The 24,025-nt window shown below is 43.0% G+C and overlaps 1 protein-coding gene across 1 annotated transcript in view; it reads left to right on the plus strand.

Annotated features, from left to right (window-relative positions):
• CUBN (cubilin) overlaps nucleotides 1-17,549 on the plus strand; it is a 251,865-nt gene extending 234,316 nt beyond the window's left edge. Inside the window, exons 60-67 of the mRNA XM_019532506.1 lie at nucleotides 5,657-5,862; nucleotides 7,428-7,590; nucleotides 8,016-8,224; nucleotides 10,897-11,044; nucleotides 11,168-11,349; nucleotides 12,762-12,927; nucleotides 16,643-16,878; nucleotides 17,310-17,549. Of these exons, the coding sequence (XP_019388051.1) occupies nucleotides 5,657-5,862; nucleotides 7,428-7,590; nucleotides 8,016-8,224; nucleotides 10,897-11,044; nucleotides 11,168-11,349; nucleotides 12,762-12,927; nucleotides 16,643-16,878; nucleotides 17,310-17,417 (1,418 nt within the window). The 3' untranslated portion in view covers nucleotides 17,418-17,549. The remainder of the gene's footprint in view (nucleotides 1-5,656; nucleotides 5,863-7,427; nucleotides 7,591-8,015; nucleotides 8,225-10,896; nucleotides 11,045-11,167; nucleotides 11,350-12,761; nucleotides 12,928-16,642; nucleotides 16,879-17,309) is intronic.
• Nucleotides 17,550-24,025: the final 6,476 nt, after the last annotated feature.

Here is a 24,025-nt window from a genome sequence, read left to right on the forward strand (position 1 = left end):
GAACAAATGTTCAGCTGATGTATATTGTAATCCTTTCACTGAAACCAATGACTACCCCTGAACATCTAACCCCTCACCCTCATTGCTTCTGTATAAAGATGGAGAAAAATGCTGAGTCAAATTTTCTGACTGAGAAGAAATCTGGTGTGTGATATAGGCAAAGTTTTGGCTAGTTATGAAGCCAGGAAATCCATTAATGCAATTAGGTAAGAATTTTTTGTATGCAGTTGGACCAGTAAAACATATCACAAAAAAGTCTTTACCTCTCATACATTTCCTGGACCATCACAGCTACAACGACACTCCAATACTGCTACTTAATACATTTCAATGGTGTTGAGGAAAATATTAGTATGAAGCCCGGATGTATACAAACCCAGTACACAAAGACAGCACAGAAACAGGTGGAATAGAATATCTGCTACAGTTCTACAGCATTATGTCAGATCTGGCTTAGAAAATGCTTGGGTTGCTATACTAGGGATTGGTGAGCAGTCTGAAAACACAAATCTGACCTGTCTCTAGCTGAGTTTGTCAAACTATGTTCTAACAAAGCAGAATTGGGTTCAGCAGACTTGAATGTCACAGCATGTGATTGCTCAGTCATCCTGGCTTGCAGAATGCCCTTCCTGCTCCCAGAGCCCATTTCAGCGTTGCTAATGGCAGGTGACCAAGAGAAATCTTGTGCTTTTTAGAGCCTGTTCATGGACTGTTGTTGGTTTTGGGGTGCAAGTCAGTCTGCAAGTGACCTGCTGCAACATTCATGTTGTAGTATGAAGGGGATCAAGTTGGCTTCAGCATTAACAAACTTTTCAACTAAACTTTAAATCTGAGGCTGTTGGGGTTTAGAAACCCTTCTTCATAGGTTCTAGGACAGGTCCTAGGTATATGAATTTCCTATAATCCTTTTCACCCGCACAGTTACTGAGTGAGTATGGATATTTGAAACCCATCCTAAAGGAGTGTGTAAAATTTCCACTGGCAGCCAGGTATGCCTGTTAGCACCTGCCAGTGCTGAAGAGTGATTAGAAAGGCATTGACTGCAGTAAAGTTAATCTATAAATACATTGGCTTAATTCAGATCAGGGTTAAGTCCATAGTGGCCAGAAATGTTAAGTGGTGTCACATGTGATCTAGAAAGTAGAAGGATAAATATGTAACATTCCTGTAATATAGAAAATCGAATGTATTATGATTACTCCCTATGAAGAACTGCAACACTGCTTTTGAATCCGGGTGAGACAAATTGTGGTATTCGTGTTACTTGAAAATAAAGTATTTCCATTAATATTAATGTTTGTGTTCTAAAATGCCATCTGTTTAGCTACCTGCAGCTCTTTTTTTAAGATATTTAAAAATTAGAAGATTTTAATGCCTCTTTAGCAGAATAAATGTTAGTTTTTACCAATTTCTGTGTTTCAAAGACACACAGCTACAAAGATTCTTCCTCACCCCAATTCTGTATATGCTAGTGTCATGGAGGAAATTATTAGAGTTTGCTTAATGATAACTTCATCTTTTTTGTTTTGTTTTATTTGATTTAGAGGCAGCAGCTGGGAGTAGGAACATGATATTATATTACGCATTGCCCCTACTTGTCAGTGCAGTATTGATCTATAAAGTACATTTCTTATTGCTTTTATCCAAACTATTTGTGTATATCCCAAATGATGGGATTTCCTCTACTTTCATAGTCCAACAGGTTTCCCAGTCCTGAAGTTTTGCCTAACTTTCTATTCTTTTTTGCCCTATTCCAGCTAAATGTGTCAGCAGGACAATGCATAGCTATCAAGTGCTGATTGTTGACCTCCCAAATCGGGGTTCTTTTCAGAAATATGGTGCAATTGTTCCATTATGATGGTTGGAATCAATGGTGGTGATTATCATAATGAGCAGCTGGATTTTGGGTAAAAAGCAGTTTAGTGCAGTGCAAAAATGTTTATCTCTAACTGTGAGTTTTTGTTTCCTAAAGTAATTGGAAACAGAAGTATCTTAGCTTGCAGGTCTTTCCTATTAAGGATTTACTACTCTGTAATAAAACTATTGTTCTGTTAACTGTTATACATTATGCTTAGAGGCGAAAGTGAATTGTGCTGAAAAGAAGCCCAGCACAGATAGATTTTTAAACCAGCAGAGCTCTTCATTTCGCTTGATTCAGGATCTTAGTTTTCATTCTAGCTATCACTAATAATATTTCATAATTTTCTATTTTTGTCTCAAAACTGGTATGGAAACTTTCTCACTTGTAAATCATATCAGTGTTAATTTAATTTAATCTCCCCACAGAAGCTATATCAGCTATTCTAGCTAGACTGAATTCATCTTTATTTGGATCTTAACCTTTTTACTTCTTTGCATCAGCACAGTTTTTGCTGTTGTAGACACACAGGCAGCATCCCTGTGTTTTATTTTCTGTGTTGTGTTTATACAAGCATCTTCAATTGATGAGTGTGGTGAATCTAGAAGAACCCAGGTTTCTGGTTCCCACCCAGAAAAGGCAGGCAAGTTTCTTTGGGTATCTATGATATCACACCTACCCAAAGAACGATAGATAGATAGATAGATAGATAGATAGATAGAATCCCATCTTCCCAAAGAAGCTTGCCTGCCTATATCTTTAGACCAACACAGCTACAAGCAAAAACCCAGCACCCAGAAAAGGGAAACTAATAACTGTGGCCCAAGGCAGCCCTAACACATACTGAGGACTTTTGTGGTACCGGATCTAACTGTGAAGGGGAGGAGCTTTATGAGATGGCCTGACATGGGATAACTATCGGACATCTCTATAGCTCGAAGCAGAATCATGCAGGCCTTGTGCAAGCTAACCGCAGACCTGGAAGTGATATAGTCAAGCTAATGTAGCACTAGTTCTGCACTAATAATCTTTGCTTCTCAGGCTTCAGTCAGATGTCTGCTTGCTTGATGTTGATCATATGCTTAAATGATTTCATGGATGAAGTCCAGAGTGCCCAGCTCCTGGCAGGAAATAGCATTAATAGACTTGATTTGAAAAGATTGTGTTTATCTTGAACAAGAGCTAACACTGAAAAGAATATAGCAAAGCAGCACTCCAGCCCACAAACATTCTCTTCTCGGACAATTTGCTTGTTGTACAAATGCTTTATTGAACAGAATTAAATGGTTGCATTTCCCACATGTTTCTTCTAAATTCTGCAGTGGTGACAAAGTTACTTTAAGAGTTTTCCAGTTTTCTGACATTTTACTGGATGTGTCCAAGTCTCTGGACAGGATCCTGCTAATGTTTGATTTTTCATTCTGTTCCATTATGTGTTCTCTGCTTGTTACTTGTTGCTTTTTAAAAAAACCTAAACCACTGAAGCATTTGAACCTTCCTTATAACATCTTATTTAAGTGGAGATTTTTCTGCCTCAGAGAGAATAGCACGATGACCTTAATTTGAGTTCACTGATGTAGTTATAGCAGTTTTGCAGAATGATGTTGCCACTGACACAATTGCTGATGCAGTCCTCTGGGCCTCATTTTACTTCTGATTTAAGTTTTGTAACCGTAACTCAGGTGGTGCCCATATTTATATGGTTTTAAATGCATCAGTGTCAAAGTTAAGACAACTTCCAATGGCCAGAAAGCCAGATGTTACATACGCAAATGAGATTCCAAAACAATGTTCAGGCTGCTGATTCATAACTGTGGATTATTTTGCTTAATTATTATACAAACATTCACTGTGAGAAACAGCAGACAGACACTCACTGCCCACAGCCTGTAGTGTACAGGCACTCTTTATAACATTCAGTCTAAATTAGAATCATTAACAACACTCAATATGTTTTCATGCATGAGTTAGGTAACTGGATAAGAATGCCCACAGAAAGCAGAGGGTGGCCTAAGATTTTAACAGATGATACATTTTAACCAGCAAAATGAAGTGATCCAATCCCAGGAAACCAGAATGCCAAATGCTAGCAAATGTCCCTGCAAATAACCTATACTTTACACGTAATTTAGCATTAGAAGTTAATAAAAGTGTTTCAGGTTATAAATGATCATCACAAACAGAAATCTATCTAATCTAGCAAGTTTTAATAAATTACAGGACCAAATATTCAAATCTGGGTAACCAAAAATTTGACAACTAGATCCAAAGGCTAATTATCTATTACCCCTATCTAGAGAGCTAATTAAAAGTGAGCAGCAAGTCTGCCTGAAGCTTAGTATTTTGGAAATCAGAGCATTTTGAATGAGTTGTCTGCATATGAACCTAGGGCCTTACAAAAAATCAAACAAAGTTGGATTAGCTCCAGAAATATGGGCGTGATGTACAAATAACTAGATTGTCCACTGGATTTTCAAAGTTAAAGACATGGTGCCCCCTACTGTCCAGAGAATTGTAGGGTCAGATAAAAGATGAAAAAAATACTACTTCTGGCCACACCTTAAATTAGAATTTAGCAGCTGTAAGGAATTATAATTACGTGTATATTCATTACACTTCTATCTACATTTCTTTCCTCTATCATTTGCTTCCTTTTTTCAAGACTCCTTGCCCAGTATTTTCTGACATGACTAGTGATTTTGGGTACCTAACTAGAGATTTCAGTGGCAGGCCTAGTTTTCAGTGCTGAGCACTCTGAGAATCTGGGGATTTTGAGAATTCTCTAACATTCAACAATCAAAACTTATTAACCTTGTTTGAAAGCCTTGGCTTCTCTTCTAAAATCCACAGCAACAATAATCATTTTACTTCCTCTTAAGATAAGCAGATCGTTTCAAATTTGTTTATTTGCTGTGTTCCAATTGGGTGGCATTTTTCATGTATTTACTGTGTTTGGGTAGCATCATTTATTTGTTTTTTTGTTTACTGTGTTCCAATTGGGTAGCATTTTCAAATGGCTGAAGAGTTTGACTCATCCCATCATAATTCTTCCCTGTCTTAAGTTTCAGTTCATTCATGGGCGTTTTAATGGCTTTTCCTATGCGGTTAAAGAAGATCAGGGAAATGTATGATTTAATCTATTTTGTCTGTGTCAGTGACTTGCCTTTTTAAACTCATTTTTCTATCCTTAAACATAATTCACATTTATTTAGCACTTTTAAAAAGTATTTTAACCATTCACATAGTTTTCTCAATAGCCTTGTGAGATAAGGCAGCACTGTCCAGTTGGCGGCTAGTGAGCTGCAAGCAGCCTGTAAGGGGTTAGGTAACATGTGGCCCCTGGGCTCTCACTTGTCCTTCACTTCCACTGCCTAACCCAGCCCCAGGGGATGGGGCAGCACAGCATGCAACCCACAGTGCTGGGGGATGCAGCAACTGACAGTGGTATAGTATCATGGAGAAACCCAGAGGGAGCTGCAGGTGAGATAAGCTACTATGCAGGGGCACCTGGATTTTGTATGCCCACCCACCCTGCACAGCAGGTATTGGGGGGACCTCCCTTGCATGCAGGGCACAGCTTGGGGGCCTTGTGGTCTCTATCACTACAGCCCCTACTGAGTGCAGCCACTGCTGGTACAGCCAATGGGACATACAGGCCCCAGCCAAAAGTTCAACAGCCCTGAGATAAGCAGTGAAATGCTGTTCTGAATAAAAGAAAAGCCTGGAACATTAAATTAAAATAAGAGTGAATGTGTAAATAACTATCATAACTTAAAATTGTTTTTGCTTCTTTAACAGGACCTCAGCACGGCTGTGGTGGTTATCTGACCAATTCCAGTTACAGCTTTGGCTCTCCAGATTCTGACATGAATGGCAGATATGACAAAAATTTGGATTGTGTGTGGATCATAGCTGCTCCTATAAACAAGCAGATCAACTTCACCTTCACCACATTTTCTCTTGAAGCACCATCAGCTCAAAGCTGCCGATATGATTATGTTAAGGTAAGAAAATTAGCATTCTAATCAAGACAGACAATCTACACCTTCCACCAATGGACCTACAATTAAAATGTAGTTAGTAGAGAAAGAACTTAATTGAGAAGCTAATTGCTGCTTTTAAATCATCAGGATTCTTCAATAGCTGAGATCAGGGTGCAAAACTCCTGGACCACAGATCTGTGTGATATGGCACATGGGGTCCCCCAAGGGTCTGGAAATTTGATGGGGGGGGCAGGAAGTGGCAATTAACACAGCAACCACACCCCCACCAGTGTTCCCTGTAAGCTATGTGGCATGCACAGCCACACAGGTGCACTCATGCTGCATAGCCAGGTGCAACTGCATGGCCTCACATGCCATGCAGCTTAGAGGGAACGCTGACCCCACCACCAAATTGTGAAGTCCCACAGACCAGATGACATGGCTCTGTACACTGGATCTCATCAGTAAGGAACTGGGACAGCAGGCCTGATCTGGCATGCACAGGTCCAAGGCTGGGGCAGCGGGCCCAATCTATCACATGTGATACCTGATTTAGCAGAGAGGCCTGATCCAGCACATGCAGGGCTGGGGTGGAGGGGCCCAATCCAGTGCCTATGGGGCCAGGGCTGGGGTTGGGGCAAGGGTGGAGGTGCCTAATCCAGTATACATAGGCCCAGGCTGGTGCAGTGGAGCCCATCCCGTATGCCTGAGGCTGCGGCCACAGCCACAATATGGCAGGCAGGACAGGGGCCAAATATGGCTGGATGGGTCCCACAGACAGGATCTGGCCTGCAGACCCAACCCACATATCCATGCTGCAGGGCAAAAAAGTTGGCCATTAATAGCTTACAGTAAGGTCTCCAAGTAAAACCAGCCTTCTTTGAAATCAAAGGAAGTTTCACCACTGACTTTAGTGGGGACAAGCTTTCATCCTTAGACTTCAAGCATAAATGTGTAGCCTACTTAATTCTTAAAATGAAAATAAAAATAGAAAAAAGAAACAGACAAATGAAGCCAAGCATCTTGAAAGGAAACATGAAGAACTATATTATTGTAATAGATTGTTTAAAAGCACTTTTTGGTTTTAGACCACTGGAAGGTAAATCTTGATAATAGTTCCTCTACACTGAGTAGATTCTGTCTTGAATATTCTTGAGTCTGATCCTCTAGTATGTAAGACAAGGAAAAGGAGAGACAAACTCTGGTGTTCCAGGTCAAATTAGATATTTTGTTGAGCTGGTCGAGAATTTTCCATCAAAATATTTGTGACAGAAATGGCTTCTAACTAAAATGAAATGTTTGAATTTTCTTTTTAAAAATGCCTATAAAGACCAATATAGGCATTGGTTTTCCGTTGACTTGGAATGTTCAGAAATTAGATTGTCATGATCTAAGATGTAAACTATCACCAGTTACTGGCTACCAATAATACTCAAAAGCATCTTCCTTCTTCTAATGGGAGAAAATGTTCTTAGAAATGTTAAGGTCAAACAAGAGTTCAGAGAACTAGATGTATGTTAAACTGTTTATTGTCATTTGTATATGACAAAATACCTGTGAGTTATCAAAGGCTTTCTCTCTTTTAGTTGTATGATGGAGAGAATGAAAATGCTAATTTAGTTGGCACGTTTTGTGGCTCCACCATTCCAGCTCCTTTTCTTTCTACCACTAACTTCATGACTGTGAAGTTTTCCACAGATGTATCTGTTGAAAGGGCAGGTTTCAACGTTACCTACACAACTGTGGATAGTAAGTATGTTGTCTGTCTGCTTTGTATCTCAAAGACAAGAGGTACATATAAGTAAGGTGCATGTACCTGGGACCTGGATGCATGTAAGCAATGAATCCATCATCCCCTTATCAACACCATAACTCAAGATAGATATACACCAATGGTAGGGTATACCTTGCTATAACTCCCAAAAGACCTATAGCTAAGCCAGGAGTACAAGATTCCAAATGAAGTCCTACCTAGTCTGTCACCTTTTACTTCAAGGTAGTCATCAGCCTCAAGAGCAGTTCACCATGCAGGCATAATAAATACCAGGGGAATATGGGAAATATACATTTATCTGAATGTGGATACATACAGGCACAGAGACTGATAGATATGAATTTTCAGAATGGTATGCTTTGTTGTAGCAAGATGATTAAGCTGTTACTGCTTCCAACAGGACTGTGTGGAGGAATATATAACGCAACTTCTACCCAACAGACAGCAATATCACCTAATTTTCCGAATGCATATCCACCATTTACTGCTTGCGTTTGGATCATCGATGCCCCTCCACAAGAAGAAGTCAAACTGGCAGTAGAGACATTCCGTCTCCATTCCAGCCAGGACTGCTCTCAGAATTACCTGGAATTCCAGGACCGCACAATGGTAAGACTTGCACAATGCATGGCTCTGCTCAAAGATCTCTCACTCCTTCAGAGAGTATAAAGAAGATGATAATTTAATAAGTAAGTATGGTTACCGAATGAAATTCAGCCATGTGCAGGGTGCCCCAGGCAAGTCATTGTGTACTACTAAAGATTCATATGGAAAGGCAGAGCTTATGCAAGTCTAGAGCACAGAGGTGAATGTGGCCCACTTTGTACTTCAAACTTTCCACAGTTACAGGAAACAAGTCATCTGCCAAAATTAACATTGATGAAATGCTCCATGGTAGGTTGTTATGAACACATGGCAGTGGAATATTTAGGATATATAAGAGTTAATATTCCTTCCAAAAATTGTTTTTTATAAAAAGGTACAGAGAGATGTAGTTTGTTTCTATTACATTTAGCATTACTAAATTTCCTTTGGTTACTGATGCGAAAATTGCTCTTACATTTTATTCACCTCTAGTAGTGACTGAATGTCTGATTTTAACATACTAGGGCATTATGTTATTTTTATGGAAATAAGGGCATGTCTACACGTTCATTAATGTGCCTGAGATACTGCACATTTAGTTTAGTACAGTAAAATCCCCATTATCCAGCACGAGTGGGGAATGGCAAGTGTCGGTAATCTAAAAATGCCAGTTACCTCAAGGACAGGTGTTTCTGACTGGATGCAGAGCCAGGGTGGCTGGTGGTGGCAGTGGCCAGATGTGGAGCAGGAAGCAGTGGGGTGGTGGCAGCTGCAGAGTGCAGCGCAGAGTGGAACTCAGCCTGCAGAACAGCAGAAGCACAGGGCAGCCCAAGTGTCCAGCCAGCAGAGTAAATGGGGAGGTGAGGGAGTGTGGTGGCATGGTGGCCGCATGCAAAGCAGCAGTAGCCACCGTGTGCAAGCTTTCCCCTGTGTCTGGCTAGCCAGAAATTCTAGTTAACCAAGTATTGCAGCTAGTTGAATGCTGGATAGCAGAGATTTTACTGTACTTCATTAATAAAGTACTAATTAAATGTGTAGTATGTAGAGTTACTGCACAGTAGTGCCAGTGAATGGTTATTTAGTGAAACTTACTGTGCATTAGCCTAATAACACTGTACAGTAGGCTATTGGCATGTTTTTTGTTGTGACACACTAGTGCGCAGTATTAGGCTAATGCACAGTAAGCAACTTATGTAGATGCACCCAGTGTGTGATAAGGAGTGATCCTGGTTTTCTCTGATGAAAAAATTGCAAATTCCCTGATTAAAAGTACCTCCAAAATCCAGGTTTTGCCATGAGTAAAAATGAAACACCGCTATATATATAGATATCAGCTGAACAAAATGTTTTATTGTTATGTTAACAATTTTAAAGCAATTTGGAAGCCTACCAGCACCTCAATCACTATAATAAAGAACTCCCCCTGTCCCCTTTGCTCACCAGGATGTGGGTCCTGTTGTGGGCACCCCCACACACACACTTTGTGGCATTGAGCTGTACCCTGCCAGTGCCCTGCCGATGTCATTGCCCCTCACTCCCACACTACAGCTCCCCAGCCCTGCTGGTACCCCTTCTGAACCACAGCCTGCCCAGCCCTGCCAGTGCCCCTTACTCCCCCATGCCTCCCTGGGAGCGCACACACCAGTGAGGAATCAGCCTCCCACTGGCCCCCTAAGACTAGCTGCCCTTGGCTTTTTCCCACTCTCTTCCTGGGCCCTGCAGACATGAATTCCAGCCCTGGGTCCTAAGACCCACACAGCTCCAGCTCCACCTCCAGCTCCAGCTCCAGCCTCAGCCCCAGCCCTGCCTCCCTCCCTCACTATGGAGGCCTCAATCCCATTCCCCACCCCAGCCCCACCAGACTTACCTGCAGGGAGCTGCTCTCTAGGCTGCCTGATGGACCTGTGCATGTGTATGTGCGCATATGCACATGGCACCCCCTGCCTGATCTCCCTTCTGCTTCTCCCCCCACCCCCTTGCAGACTGGAACTCTGCCACCCTGCAAGAAGAAACCCGTTGTTTCCTGCTTTAATCTCCTTTAAAGGAGAAAATCCGGGTTTTTCCTTAAAATGAGAAAGGCCAGGTTTTGCCACATTTTTCCATGACAAATGGAAAACCCAGATGCCTGGTGATTAATGTAAAAGGTGCACATTAAAATAACTCCAGAAACATATCAGTGGGCCTTTAGTCCTGGTGCTAGTCTCTGTTGGCTCATGGTTATCATCAGAACTGTAAATACTGTTAACGTTCAGAGGCCATTTTTATATGGCAAGAATGCCATAGGAAAGTGACATTTTACATATAATCAAAAAAGGAAGTTTTGTTACCTGAGAATAGATAGCACACGAACTATTACAACTAGCCATTGATAAGTAATCTCTATAAAATGTTGCTTTGGGAAAGATGGAAGCAAAAAAGTGGAGACTATAAAAATGAAAGTGAATACCTGCTCGATTGGTTTTTCAGTTTTCTTCATGTAAAATGTCCAAATGTCTAATATGTGACAAGTATCATTTGTTTACCCAGATAATTCTAAATTATGGGTTCATTTTGCTTAACACTGCTATATGAAATCAGATTTTAATACAGAAACCTATTAAATTACTAGAAGATCTGTTAGTGTAAAGTTAGATAACCCAAGAAACCGGATTACCTTTTAAAAGTCACCTATAAAGCGCTTATATTTTTAATTTCAGAATAACCGTGGACAAATCCATAGATTCTGTGGCACTGAAACTTTTGCAATCCCTGTGTTTTATTCTCATGGCCGCACTGCCATTGTGACTTTCAGATCAGAGGAATATATGATTAATAATGGAGTCAGGTTTACCTATCAAGCTGCAGGTAAGTTTGAAAAAGTTCCTAAAGCATCTACGTACAGATTCCTTTTTGTAACTACGGATAGTTAACAGAAAGTGATATAGAGATTTATAAGGCATATAAATCTTTTGCTTTCTCCCACCAAAGGTTGCAGCAGAGAATATAATCAGTCATTTGGTTATCTGAAAAGTCCTGGCTGGCCTGGTCTTCATCCCAATAACCTGGATTGTACCATTATTCTGCGAGCTCCACTGAATCACACAATTTCTCTCTTTTTCCATGCTTTCAATCTGGAAGACACTCGGCAATGTTCACGTGATTTCTTAGAGGTATTAACAGATTTTGCACTCTCACCTGCTCAAAAGTCTGTTCAAGTCAAAGGGAGTCTTTCTATTGACTTTAACTGGCTTGGATCAAGCCCTGCCCAAAGATTTACAGGGGACACTATGATAGGTATCAGTTTTATGTTGAAGATGCCATTGTGATGGATAGCAATGTAACAATCTAAAATAGATGGCTACTCTTCACCCAAGTGATGTCATCACCTAGCCACTGAGGGAACTTCAAGGTGGTATGGTTGACATTGTAATTTTTTTCATCTGTGAATATCCAAAACCCTACAGGCTGAAGGATTACCTGTCATAAATGTTAAATTTTCCTTCAAATGTATGAAAATAATGGATAAAGGGGTTGAAGCAGCAGAAATAGAGCAGTTGCAAAGGTGTTTGAAAATTCAGTGGCTAGGTGAGAACAATATCACTTGAATGAAGTGCAGTCTGATTTAGATTATTATTCTGCTGTCCACACAAACCTTTTATTCAGTCTCTGCACAAGTAATGAAAGCATTGCTGTGAATCCTTAAGTTGCTAGCACAAATTTATTCATCTATCAGAAATCAGGTTTCTTTGTGAGAAAATTATCTGTCCTTCATTTCTTTTATGCTATGATCCTTCCTTACTCATTTATTTGAGTGGGTCCTAGCTCCATCATTCTCTAAACTCTGGGAAATTTTATATTCAAAACTTGAGCTTTGTAATGTGACCCATCCTTCGTCTTAACGGGGAAAGGTAAAAACACCTGCAAAATGTTAAGATTTTGTAATAGGAACAAAACATATACAGGTGTATTTTAAATGCAAAGTTTAAACTTAAGCCAGCAACTCTCATTAGATGGAAAATGTACCATACTATAATGTTTAATTTAAAATTACCGTTTATATTATGTTCTGTGCTGTTGCTTAAAAAGCCATAGGAGACTAATTGACTGTCTCCTCTCACTCTTAAGCAGCAGTTTACAGTAGGAAAAAAGCCATTTGCTGTATATATTTACCGTGAAACATAAATCACAATACACATAAAACTCACAAAATCTTTGAACCCTGCCTGTGCTTTGTTTCATGTACAGTTTATAAACAGATTTAACATTAACATACACTGGCCATATGGAAACCTCAGAAATCCAGGACATAATCCAGGAAATTTGGGACACTGCCCCCCATCCCGCTTTACACAAGTCAATGGAGTCATGGTTGTATGCCACGCAGGCAGTGGTGCCTGCCTGCAAGGTGCTCCACTCCTCTCCGACTCCTAGCCAGACTGCACCCCGCATCCCCGTGTTTCCAGGATGCTCACTATAATTCTCAGCAGCTGGCCAGGATCAGCTTCTGAAATCCAGGACTCTCCCAGCTAAACTGGGATATATGGTTACCCTATGTTAACAATGGTTTTATATTCTCTTATAGGTCAGAAATGGAAGTGATGCCAGTTCCCCACTACTTGGCAGGTATTGTGGAAATACTGTGCCCAGTCCCATCTTCCCTAAAAATCAGGTTATCTACCTACATTTCAAGAGTGACATTTTAGTTGCTCATGATGGATATGAGATCACTTGGACTTCATCACCAACTGGTAAGACAGCAATCCATAGGTAAACATATCCAGGTTAAAAGGCCCAGTATCTCTAAAGCAATGAGCAAGAGGTTAAACTAAACCTTAATAAGTCATGTCTTAGATTGCTTAAAACACTTTGAAGAACTAGAAATACTGACTTTATCACTTTAGATCATTCTGTGTCATAAATGGACCGTCAAGTTATGCCATGCCATCAGATTTTAAGTGGAGTTCTCCACTGATCACAACATGCATGTTGTCTACTACGGCAGCATACCACAGTCCTGCGGAGCATTGCGTTGAGCATGACCCACCCACCTCCACAATTACGTTCTAGACCCAGAAGCTCACTGGTGAGGTTGCTTTGGGTTTGTCCCTAGCACCCACTCTCAGTCTCTGGGTCTCTAGGTGGGTCTGAGAGCAGCCATTGGGTACAGGTCTGGAGCAGCCTCACTGATAAACTTCCAGGTTTGGAGCACATCAGTTGACTCACGTGGGCAGGGCATGCTCAGCTCCGATCTCCCTAGGACCCGCCATGGTGGCAGTATAGATGAGCCCAATACAACCTATTCTTAATGCTGTCTGATATAACTACTCTGGTTTAATCTCAAGATGTAATTCCTTGGGCAAGATTTTTTGCAAAGGAAGAGGCAAAATACCTCTGGTAATATGGAAGCATAGAACAAATCTCACAAACAGTTCCCAGTAAAACAATGAATGATTTCCAAATTCAGGCCACCATTTTCTTGCAGGAATAGCTGTATATGACAGTATATGGATTCCACATTGTTCAGTTCACATGCACAATCAGACAAGTTACAGGTGCCACAAAGTGTTGTCCATTACTTGCTGCCCTGAATTCCATAAAATGCAAGGAAACTACTGGCCTGATAAATTATGGCAAATCTTTAAACAAAAAGGTTTCATGGTGGAAGCTGATTCTTCATACTAAAACTTAGCACTTAAATAGCACTTTATACATTCAGTGAACTGTAGAAGACTTGAATAATTAAGGACCCTAGCAGATGTTAAAATAATGGCAACATTGAAATTTGAGAAATTTTATACCGCATCCCAAAAGCTGCACATCCTACCATGCCACACATGCATGCAGATGGGCCATAAAATTTGTCAGATCCCAATCACAAAACTGCTGGGGCTGAACTGGGACCCAGAGCTGTACCCTCACCAATCCTGGAGATCTGGCAGGGGGTCTGTAAAGGGCCAAAGTGTTAGTATGGGCCATGGGACAGCCACGGGTCCCAGGGTGGGGGGCTGTTCCCTGGGTCTGGGACACATGCTGTGTGTTCAATTTAGGTGCAACACAAACCAGCCACCCATATATAACATAATGCATGGGTGGGCAGTTACTTCGGCTGGAGGGCCACTTAACAATTTTTGGTGAGCTGTTGAAGGCTGCAAGGGTAACTCTTCCCCTTGACAGGTGCCCTGCCCCCTCACTGCCATCTTGGGACCAGAAATCCCACCTCTGACTCCTAACCTTTGACACTGGAAGTCACCCCTCCACACCTTCTGGAAGGGGGGTTTGCCATCTTGGAACCAGAAAAAAAGCCCAAATCATATATGAAAACTCAAACATCTACTATAACATATTTTAATTTTATTTAGAAAAAATATTTTGTTTGCATGTGTTTGCATAGTGTATACAAATGTAAGCGCATAATAGCTCAAAATAAAGTCTTACTCTTGTATATTGTGTGTGGGGGTGGGGGTGTGGTGAGTGTGGGATTTGTGTGTGGGGGTGAGTACATGTGTGGAGTTTGTTAAGAGATGTAGGGGGTGTGAGTGTGCATGGTGCTTTGGGAGGGTTTGTGAAGGGGTATGGGAATGTGTGTGGGTGGGTGTGGGGTTTGTGGGGGAATGCTTGTGAGGGTGTGTTTGGGTGGGTCTGGGGTTTGTGAGTGGGTGTGGGCCCCCTTACCATACCCTCCCCATGGTGCACACCTTCAGGGAACTCCTGGCCTGCTGCAGGCAGAGCCCTCTGGTGGTGCACAACTCCAGCTGAGTCTCTGGAGCTTCCCTGAATCCCTGGAGCCCACCTGGTTCAGCCTGCTAGCATGCACCTTCAAACCAGATTAGGCTGGCTCCATGCCAAAACATGGAACGCCTGGCACTACAGGAGAGAGCTGCATGCCATTGAGTTGGGCCCACTCCGTGCTTCCATATGGTACTTCCAGCACTCCGGTGGGGAGCTGCATGTGGAGGCATGGAGCCTGCCCAGCCCACACCTGCAGTCTGGAGCCAGCCCAGTTTGTTTTGAAGGTGCATGGCAGCAGACTGGACCGGGCAGGCTTCAGGGATTCAGGGCAGCTCCAGAGTGGCGGAGCTGGGATTAGAACCTAGAAATTCCTTTACACCTATTTGGTGTTCACTCTTCCTACCAATAGCACTTTCCAGCATGCTTAGGGTTAACCATATGTCCAGGTTTCCTGGACATGTCCTCTTTTTGGATCCTCTGATCTCTGTCTGGGCATTTTTTTGAAATCTGAACAAACAGCCGGGGTTTTGTTCTGCTCTGCTTGTGGAAGCAAGGAGAGAGTGACTGGAGGCAGGGGGTACCATGTGCATCTGTGCATGCATATGCACATGGCATGCATGCAGCCAGGCAAGGTGGTGGGAGCAGCCTCAGCAGCTGGATGCATGTAAGCCTATGGGGAGTGTGGTTGGAGGGCCAGGGCTTGGAGAGAGAGAGAGAGAGAGAGAGAGAGTGTGTGTGTGTGTGTATGTGTGTAAGGAATATGAGAGGGGCAGGTGCCTACTGGTGCTGGAGGAAGCTGTCGGGAAGCTGGGCCAGTGGTAGGGCGGGGAGGGAAGTGCCTTACCCTCCAACGGGGAAAGAGGGTGGGGGGGCTCTTTGAGGGCATTGGGGAGCTCTGAGCCAGGCCAGCACCACAGAACCCTGTGCCCATTCTCACAGGGGCAGCATGGTTGGGAGACAGTGCCTGGTGGGGTGGGGCATGGCCAGGCCACCTTGCAAGGTGTGGGAGCCCTAGCTCAGGGCAGGGGTTGCCAAAGGCCAGGCCAGAGCCTGACTCTGATGCCACTTGCATGAATTGGAGCCATTGCACTCCAGCATGGTCAGGATGGGGGCAGCTGGGGGCCCCCTCCGGCAGTGCTGCGGGGAGCAGGGAGCTGCAGGTCAGGAGTGAGGGGCACTGGTAGGGCTGGGGGGCTGTAGCTTGGGGCACAGGGCACAAGTGGGGTGGGGGGGCTGTTGGCTGTGAGTGAGGGGCACTGGCAGCAGCAAGGGCTAAGGTCAGGATTGAGGAGCATCAACAGGAATGTGGGGCTGCGGGTCAGAAGTGAGGGGCACCAACAGGGCCAGGAATCTGTAGGTTGGGAATGAGGGGCAGCAGCATGGATGGTGGGGGGGCAGTGGGTTGGGGCTGAGGGGCACCAACATAGCCTGATAGCCAGGGGGAAGAGTGGGGGGCGGGGGAAGAGACTGTGGTTCAGGAGTGAGGGGCACTGGCAGGGCCAGGGATCTGCAGGTTGAGAATAAGTGGCAGCAGCAGGGCCTGGGGGGCTGCAGATTGGGAGTGAGGGGCATTGACAGGGCAAGGGGTATGTTTGGAGGTAGGTGTCCCCCCAACAGGAGTCCTCTTTTGTGGAACTGGAAATACGGTAACCCTAAGCATGCTAAAATGAGCAGTTGCATTGTGCGGTATTTTCTAAAAATAAATAATAACTAATTAATACTGTCTTTTTCCAGGATGTGGAGGAACCTTATATGGTGAAACTGGTTCATTTACCAGCCCAGACTATCCTGCAACTTACCAAAACAATACTGATTGTGAATGGGTCATTTTTGCCCCAAAGGGAAGAACCGTAAAAGTAAACTTTGTTTTCATCTATATTGATGATCCAGGTGACTGCATTAGAAACTACCTGATACTTTACAACGGACCAAACGCCACCTATCCCCCAACTGGACCATACTGTGGGATGGTATGTATTCTATATTTTGTCATAATGTTGATTTTTTAATGTTGTTTGTGCAGCATTTCCATACGAGAGGTAACTAAAGGGCTTCTGCTGGATGCTGTTAGGAAGTTTGGTCTAGATAGGCTTTTCCAAATGGAGACAGTCTAGTGACATCTAGTGGATAACATCAGGGATTTCTTGTCTCTGAACTGAGATGCTTGATGTTCCATATAGTGCTTTAATATTCAGTAAGTACAATTCAGCCCCTGCGCTTCAGTATCTGGAACAGAAACAGAACGCTGAATCTGGGCCATAGTTCTTAAGTCACACTTTGCCTTTACATGGGTACATACTCTCAGGATCAGACTGCCTGTTTTGATACTAATAGTTACATCACTACAGAAAAATGCTTAAAGAGATGAAACACTATCTGGACTTATTCTTTTTAACTTTAGGATACCAACATTGCTTCATTTACTGCTACATCTCATCAAGTCTTCATAAAATTCCACGCTGAATATGTAACTTTACCATCAGGATTCCTGTTAACTTGGACCAGCTAGAACCATTGTTGCCATGAAGTGCATTTCCTCTGTACTTTGGTAAACTGAAGAGATTTTAGATCATAGAATTATGGTTTGAAATATGGTTGTGATTATTACAAGTTAAAAAAATAAATTACTTTAAGAACAGTTGCTATGTATTTGAAATTATTTTTTAAAATGAGTTTCTTTTATACATGTTTTTCTACACACATCTGTGAAAATGTGCTGCGTATTAGTTGGAAATATAATATTATTTTTGGTAAATTATATAATGTTCTTTAAAGATGTAATTTCTAAAATACATCCAAAGATAGTGTTTTTTAACTTGTCATGAAACATTAGTTATCAAAGTAAAACAAATTAAGCTTTCTGTGTTGATAAAAATAATATTATATGATAAATATTCATTTCCAGGGCTGACAAGGTGACTTAGGCTCATGAATACCATTGAGTCATGCTTAGGAGTTTGTGTTTTTAAATCCTACAGACATATTTGAAACTCTTAGTCAATACTTTAATTAAGTTTGGATAAAGCTGGTCTTTTTTCTGAAATGACCCCCATCCTTCAAGTATTTATAACATTAAATTTATTTGAGAGGAAGGTTTGCGACCTTTCCAAAATTGTACATTTTACTTAATAATCCAATCTAGCAAAATACTTAAGCACATGCTTAATTAATGTGCAAAATGCTTAAGCACATACTTAATTTTAAACAAATGGGTAGCTCTGCTGCAGCCAAAGGGACTACTGATGTTTTTAAATTTAATTTTGCACACATAAGTGATGGCTGGAATGGACCTTATATTTTACCTATGACCATGCAGAACAAAAACCATTATTGTCATTTTCATAAACTATCAATAACAAAGTGCAGGAACTAATTTCCCATAACACTAGTCCAGTATATAAAACTTCAGTATAAGACTGTCTTAGAAATATTTGCTGAATGTTTCTTACCATTTGAATTTCTAGCCAGAAGGCCAGGAAACCATGCTTGTCCTTCCCCAAATTCAAGGGTGAGTTGCAAGTGAAAAATAATCTTTGCAGACTATGTAGCACGATTGTTGTCAACCTTTTTGGCACCAGTGCCACAAGTTAAGCTCACCACCTCCCTGATGGCTACCCTGATCCTACTTCCCAAAAGTGTACTTGGCTAAGCTTGTATCCTGGGGTGCCAGCGTGAAGGCAGGGGACTTGGGTCTCAGGTTGTGTTGAGTGGAGTAGGGCCAGTGTACTGCTGCAAGAGAGGTGTCACACGTAAGAGCCAAGTTAACCCTTCCCTAGTTGCACAACTGCCACAGTTTTATATGGTGAGAGAGGATCCAAAGCGCTGAATTCAGTATTAGTAGGGAAGAGTTAACTTGGCTCTTGGCAGTGACAATGACATCTCATGCAGCTATGTCCTGACTCTGCTCCATTCCATGCAGTTGGAGGCTCAAGACACCCCTGCCTGCATTGTGGTGCCCACCTTTACTGGGTTCCCAGAGCTCATGTATCACACAGCAGCTGCCTGAGCAACTCATAGCATGCATGCTTCAGGGTGTAGGCCCCCCTCCCCACAACAATATAGTGAATGATAGTCCGCATCAAGCTACAACATATTTCTTACAACAGAGTACAAATGACAGATTCACTGAAGAAAAATTCCACAAATGGACTAGCAAGTGGAGTCTCTCTGGCAAGATGCATTGGCAGGTGTTTGAGATGAAAGATATTTTTCACCTTTCTCACTTCATAACTATGCAGTCACTCAGAAAACCAATTATTGCATAAGTGACTGGAATAAAAAGTTTGAGTGGAAATTATTAACAAAAACATGGTGCTGTTCAAAGATAAAGACCATGATTACGTAGATATTAAAAACTTATGGGTGACAAGAAACTATACTGGTTAGAGAGAGATGTGGAATCAGTAATTAAACAAAATAAAATATATAAAGGATGGAACAAGAGAAGTAAATCACAACACAAAACAATTTCAGGTTAAAATGTGAAGCTGACCGATCAAGGATACCAAAGAATTGTCAAAATATTAGTGACTAATAGAGTTAAAGATAATAGGGCATTTGGTAAAGACAGATTTTACCAATGTAACATAACCTGGTTTTCATAAGAAGCTGCCAGTGAATCCAAGTATTTCAAATACTTCTCTTAAGCAATTGGGAGTTCCCTGGAGCTCTTCAATTGAGTGGGCACACACAACACAGTAATCAGCATATTGGAGACCACTAATAGAAGTGTTGGTTATCTTAATTTGGAATGTAACTGGTTGTTATTCAAGACTCCCCCACCCATGGGATACTGGATGCTGACTCCAGATAGAAGGCTATCAGCAATGAATTATGGAATAGCTGCGATATACATGGAAAAGTGTTGGTGAAATCATACATCCTTGCTTGACTCCAGTTCTAATAGTGAATGGGTCTGTTTCCAAGCCATTGCTTAGGAAGGTTGTCATGTCATTTGATAACCAATTTTGATGAGCGTCCAAACCTCATCCAGATTTTCCATAGGACTTCTCTGCTGATTGAATTAGAGGCCTTGGTCGGATCAATAAAAGCTGTGTAGAGATCTTGGTGTTGCTTGCCGCCCTTCTCATGCAGCTGTCTAACAATAAAGATCAGATCTATTGTACTTTGGGGTAATCTGAAATCACATCAGAACTTGGATAGAAACTGCTGTGTAAGGAAAGCGAGTCTATGAAGGAGAATGCAGGTGAGGACATTCCCAGCTATATTCCCAGCACAATACCACAATAATTGCTGCTGTCGTCCTTCTTGAATATGGTAACACTTCTGGCATCTCTCAAGTCACCTGAAATCTGTTTATGTTTCCAGATTTGCATAATAATGATGTATACAGTTTTCCACCTTGCTCATGTGGTATTCCCTCAGGACCACATGCTCTGTTGTTCTTCATCTGCTTAATGGTATTTAACATGGTGGGGAGGGAGGGAAAGCCCCTCATCTTAGAATCAAGTATGAGGGTGCTGGGGTGGAGGGCAGGCAACTGCTGTGGTTTGGGCTTGCTCCATCCCTTACCCAAGGTCAGGGCCATATTTACAGCTGTTGTCTGTTGTTCCCACCACCTCTTCAACCCACCATCTCTGCCCCCCTGCCTGCCTCTCTTCCTCCCTCCTTCCCCCACTTACCATTGCTCTCTGCCAGCAGTCTCTGGTATGCTACCGCCTGGGACACTAAGCATGGCCCCAGCCTGGCACCTATAGCAATGGTGCACAGCTCACATGGTGTGGGGCCAGGATGCGGCTATGCTCAGTGCCCCAGGCTAGAAGAGGGATAAAGCCTGCTAGCATGGAACAGAGGCTGTGAGGGTGAGGGGAAGCAGAGGATGGGGAAGGAAGAGGGGACAGAAGGTGGGCACAAGGGGGGACCTGAAACTATGGTGGGGGGTGAGGGGGCAGGCACAAGCAGGAGGCAAAGTGCTTGGACCCCCCCACTCTACCTGCGTCCCTACTGCTTGCCCCTCCCGCAGTGATGGGAAAGATGAAATAAATACAACTGTCCAATAATTAGGTTCTAGCAAATATAAATACAAATATGAATATAAATAGAAATATAAATTATATCACATTTATACATTTTCTATATATAGAATCTAATATGGATGGGTCATCTTAAAATCAGGGTTCTTAGATTCAAGTAAACTTTGGTAAATTGGGGATCTGCAATATCATCCTTAATGAGATTGTACCTGCTTGGCTTCAAGAAGCCTCTCCCATGTGGACCTCGAGCCAGAGCTCTGAGCCTGCTGTGGACTCATCCCCAGCTGCCCTGGTGTTTGCTTGTCTCCTCCCCAGGGAAAACCCTGAGACTCACTTGCCATGCCTTAGGTGTTAAGTTCAGTACTGGGATTCCCCTTGGTTGTGGAAGGACATGCTGGGAGTTGTAACTGGCGGATGCTCCAGGGGCTCCATCTCCCCTACACTCCTGCCATGTACCAGCCTGTTGGGATGGTCAGATGTTGGTCAGTCTGACCCTTTGTTGTGTGCCGTAGCCCTCCTGCATCCCTAATCTCACACTCTTGACCTTGGAAGTCAGGCGCTGTGATAATTTTGTTGGCTGCCTCTTTCCTATTGGCTGTGGTCTGCAGCTTATCAGCCATGGTCCTGGCGACAGTTCAACACCCCCGCCCCAATGGCGCTTCATGGTACTGGGTCGACCCTAATGGTGGATTGGCCCTCTGATGTCGAGAGTCTCTGAGGAGCCCTGCGGTGCTCAGCACCCAGTGTTAATCCTCTGGCCTTTTATCCCAGCCTACAGGGCCTCAATATGAAGACAAAAGAAAGTTGAACAACTTAAACTTCAGGAAGGGCCTGGGACCTCCTCCCTATTCATGCGTCCTGCATCTGAAGGTGCCAGTCATCCCTTGGTGTGATCCCAGGTCTCAGCTCACTCCCTGGCCAAGTGCTGAGTGCTCCTTCATCGGGGAATGGACCCCTGGCCTTTCCCCTCGGGAACAGGAGGGTTCCTGGCCAGCCCAATGGCCTGCCTGAGCGAGGGACTCACAGCCCCTCTCTGCTGCATTCTCCCCACTGTTTCCCCACTACTGGCTTTTATCATGCCTGGGCGGCGTCTTCTGAAGTTGTCATCCTCCCGCGCCGGTTCCAGCCATATAGTAAAGTGACTGATGAACCATGCAGGAGACTTGTTCCTTTGTGGCTTGCCCTCGCTCTCTGCCTCTGAAAAAAGCAAGTACACCTTGCTCAAGCAGCTGTTTCCCTGAGGTTGTGGGCTATCCCCACCATGACCCCGATTAGGGGAGAAGGGTTTCTGCCCCTCTCTTTTTATCCCCCTGGAACAGAGATGTTGGGAAATGGCTTCAATGGTACAGTCAAAGAATTAGAATTTCAGTTCAGGAGCTCTTGAAAGTGCTTCTTTCACTCTGCATTAATGGTGGAATAGTCTTTAAAGAGCGTTGTTACATCCTTAGACCTGAGAGAGATGGCTTTGTCTGCATGACTGATAGATAGCTTTGATTGTGCTGAAGAAAATATGCTGCCCATGGTTTTGGGTAAACTTTTGCATCTCTTTTGCTTTGTCCTCCCACCAATTGTCCTTTCGCTCTTGAATTTTTATTTGGTCTCAGCTTTAATTCTAATATAATAAGAGCCTTAGTCTGTCTGTCCATAACACTTCATTCACACTCTGATTTGTTGTCTTGGCAGCCAATCACAATGCTGACTGAAACAACCAATCAGAGTACTCCAAAAGCGTTCTGGACAGGAGGTGGTGGTGGCACAGCAGAGCACTGCCATGATGGTGGGGCAGAGAAAACAGAGGAAATGGAGCAGGGGGGCAGGCGTTGCTCCCCCCCCCCCGCTCCCTGGAGGTGGGGGCAGCATAAGGTGCTGGCCAAGGAGGACAGAGAGGATGGTGGGGCAAGCTTCTTCCCCCCGGCTCCTGGGAGGCGGTGGTGGCGTGGGGTGGTGGGTGGCAGCACTCCGTCCCTGCCTGCCCCCTCCCACCCATTCCTCATGGGCAGTTGGCTAGCGTGGCAATAAAGGTCTTACTTCTGTGTGGAGTTCATGTCATTTCATCAAGCTTCAAAGACTTGTTTTTTTCTGTCAATGACAGCTTGTAGTCTCATCAAACCAGTCCTGATATTCCTTTGTGAAGAAGCCTAAAGAGTTTTTGTATGTTTCATGGATACCTTTCTTGAGGATCTTCCAGTGATTGATGGCATGAAGATGATCAGGGAGGTTGGATAGTTTTTTGATGAGGCACTGCTGAAGATGATTGCTCTTTGAAGGGTCTTTCAAGCACTCAATAGTGAACCTTTTCTTTGGTTGCTTCTTTTGTTCATGCCATTTTGGGGTGATATGGACATGACAATGTATCAAATAAGGATCCATCTCAGCAGTCATCTGTTTTGGTCATAGTTCTGGTGATACGGACCTTGTGACAGTTTTGGGCACGCTCTATGATGTAGCCAATCAGGTGTTGGTGTTCTGAGCCAGGGTGCATCCATAATGTCTTCCATCTGTTGCTTTAGTGGAATAAGGAGATTGTGATGATGAAAGCATATTCCTAAAACTAGCTCAGGAGAAGAATTACATTTGAATTGACTTCCTGCATGCCTTCTTTTCCAAGTGTTCCTTTCCATTGCTCAGAGTCCCTGCTCACTTTAGCATTGAAATCATCAAGAATTATCTTATCTCTTCTGGGGACAAATGACAGGAGTTGGTCAAATTTAGAACAGAATTCTTGTTTTTGTGTTATCATCTGCATCAAGTACTGGGGCTCAGGTAGTGATGACTGTTGCATGTTGTCTGTTGGTCAGTTAAAGAGGAAGGGTCATGAGATGCTCATTGATACCAACCAGATATTTCAGTATCTGAGTAACAATCTTGGTCTGAATAGCAAAACCAATGCTATAGAGGGGTCTGTCTTTTTGGCTTTTCCTTTTCAAAAAGAAAGGTGTAGCCATCACCATGCTCTGTAAGTTGCCCCTCTCTTGCACATCTGGTCTCATTAAGAGCGGTGATGTCAATATCAAATTGTGTAAATTCTCTGACCACAAGTTCTGTCCTTTGTTACAGTTGGTTGCTGTTAGAGTTGTCCATTAAGGTGCAGATGTTCCAGGTATAGGTCTGCTCAGCCAGACTG

Source organism: Crocodylus porosus, unplaced genomic scaffold (genome assembly GCF_001723895.1).
Source record: "Crocodylus porosus isolate Cpor-Errol unplaced genomic scaffold, CroPor_comp1, whole genome shotgun sequence".
NCBI lineage: Eukaryota > Metazoa > Chordata > Crocodylia > Crocodylidae > Crocodylus > Crocodylus porosus.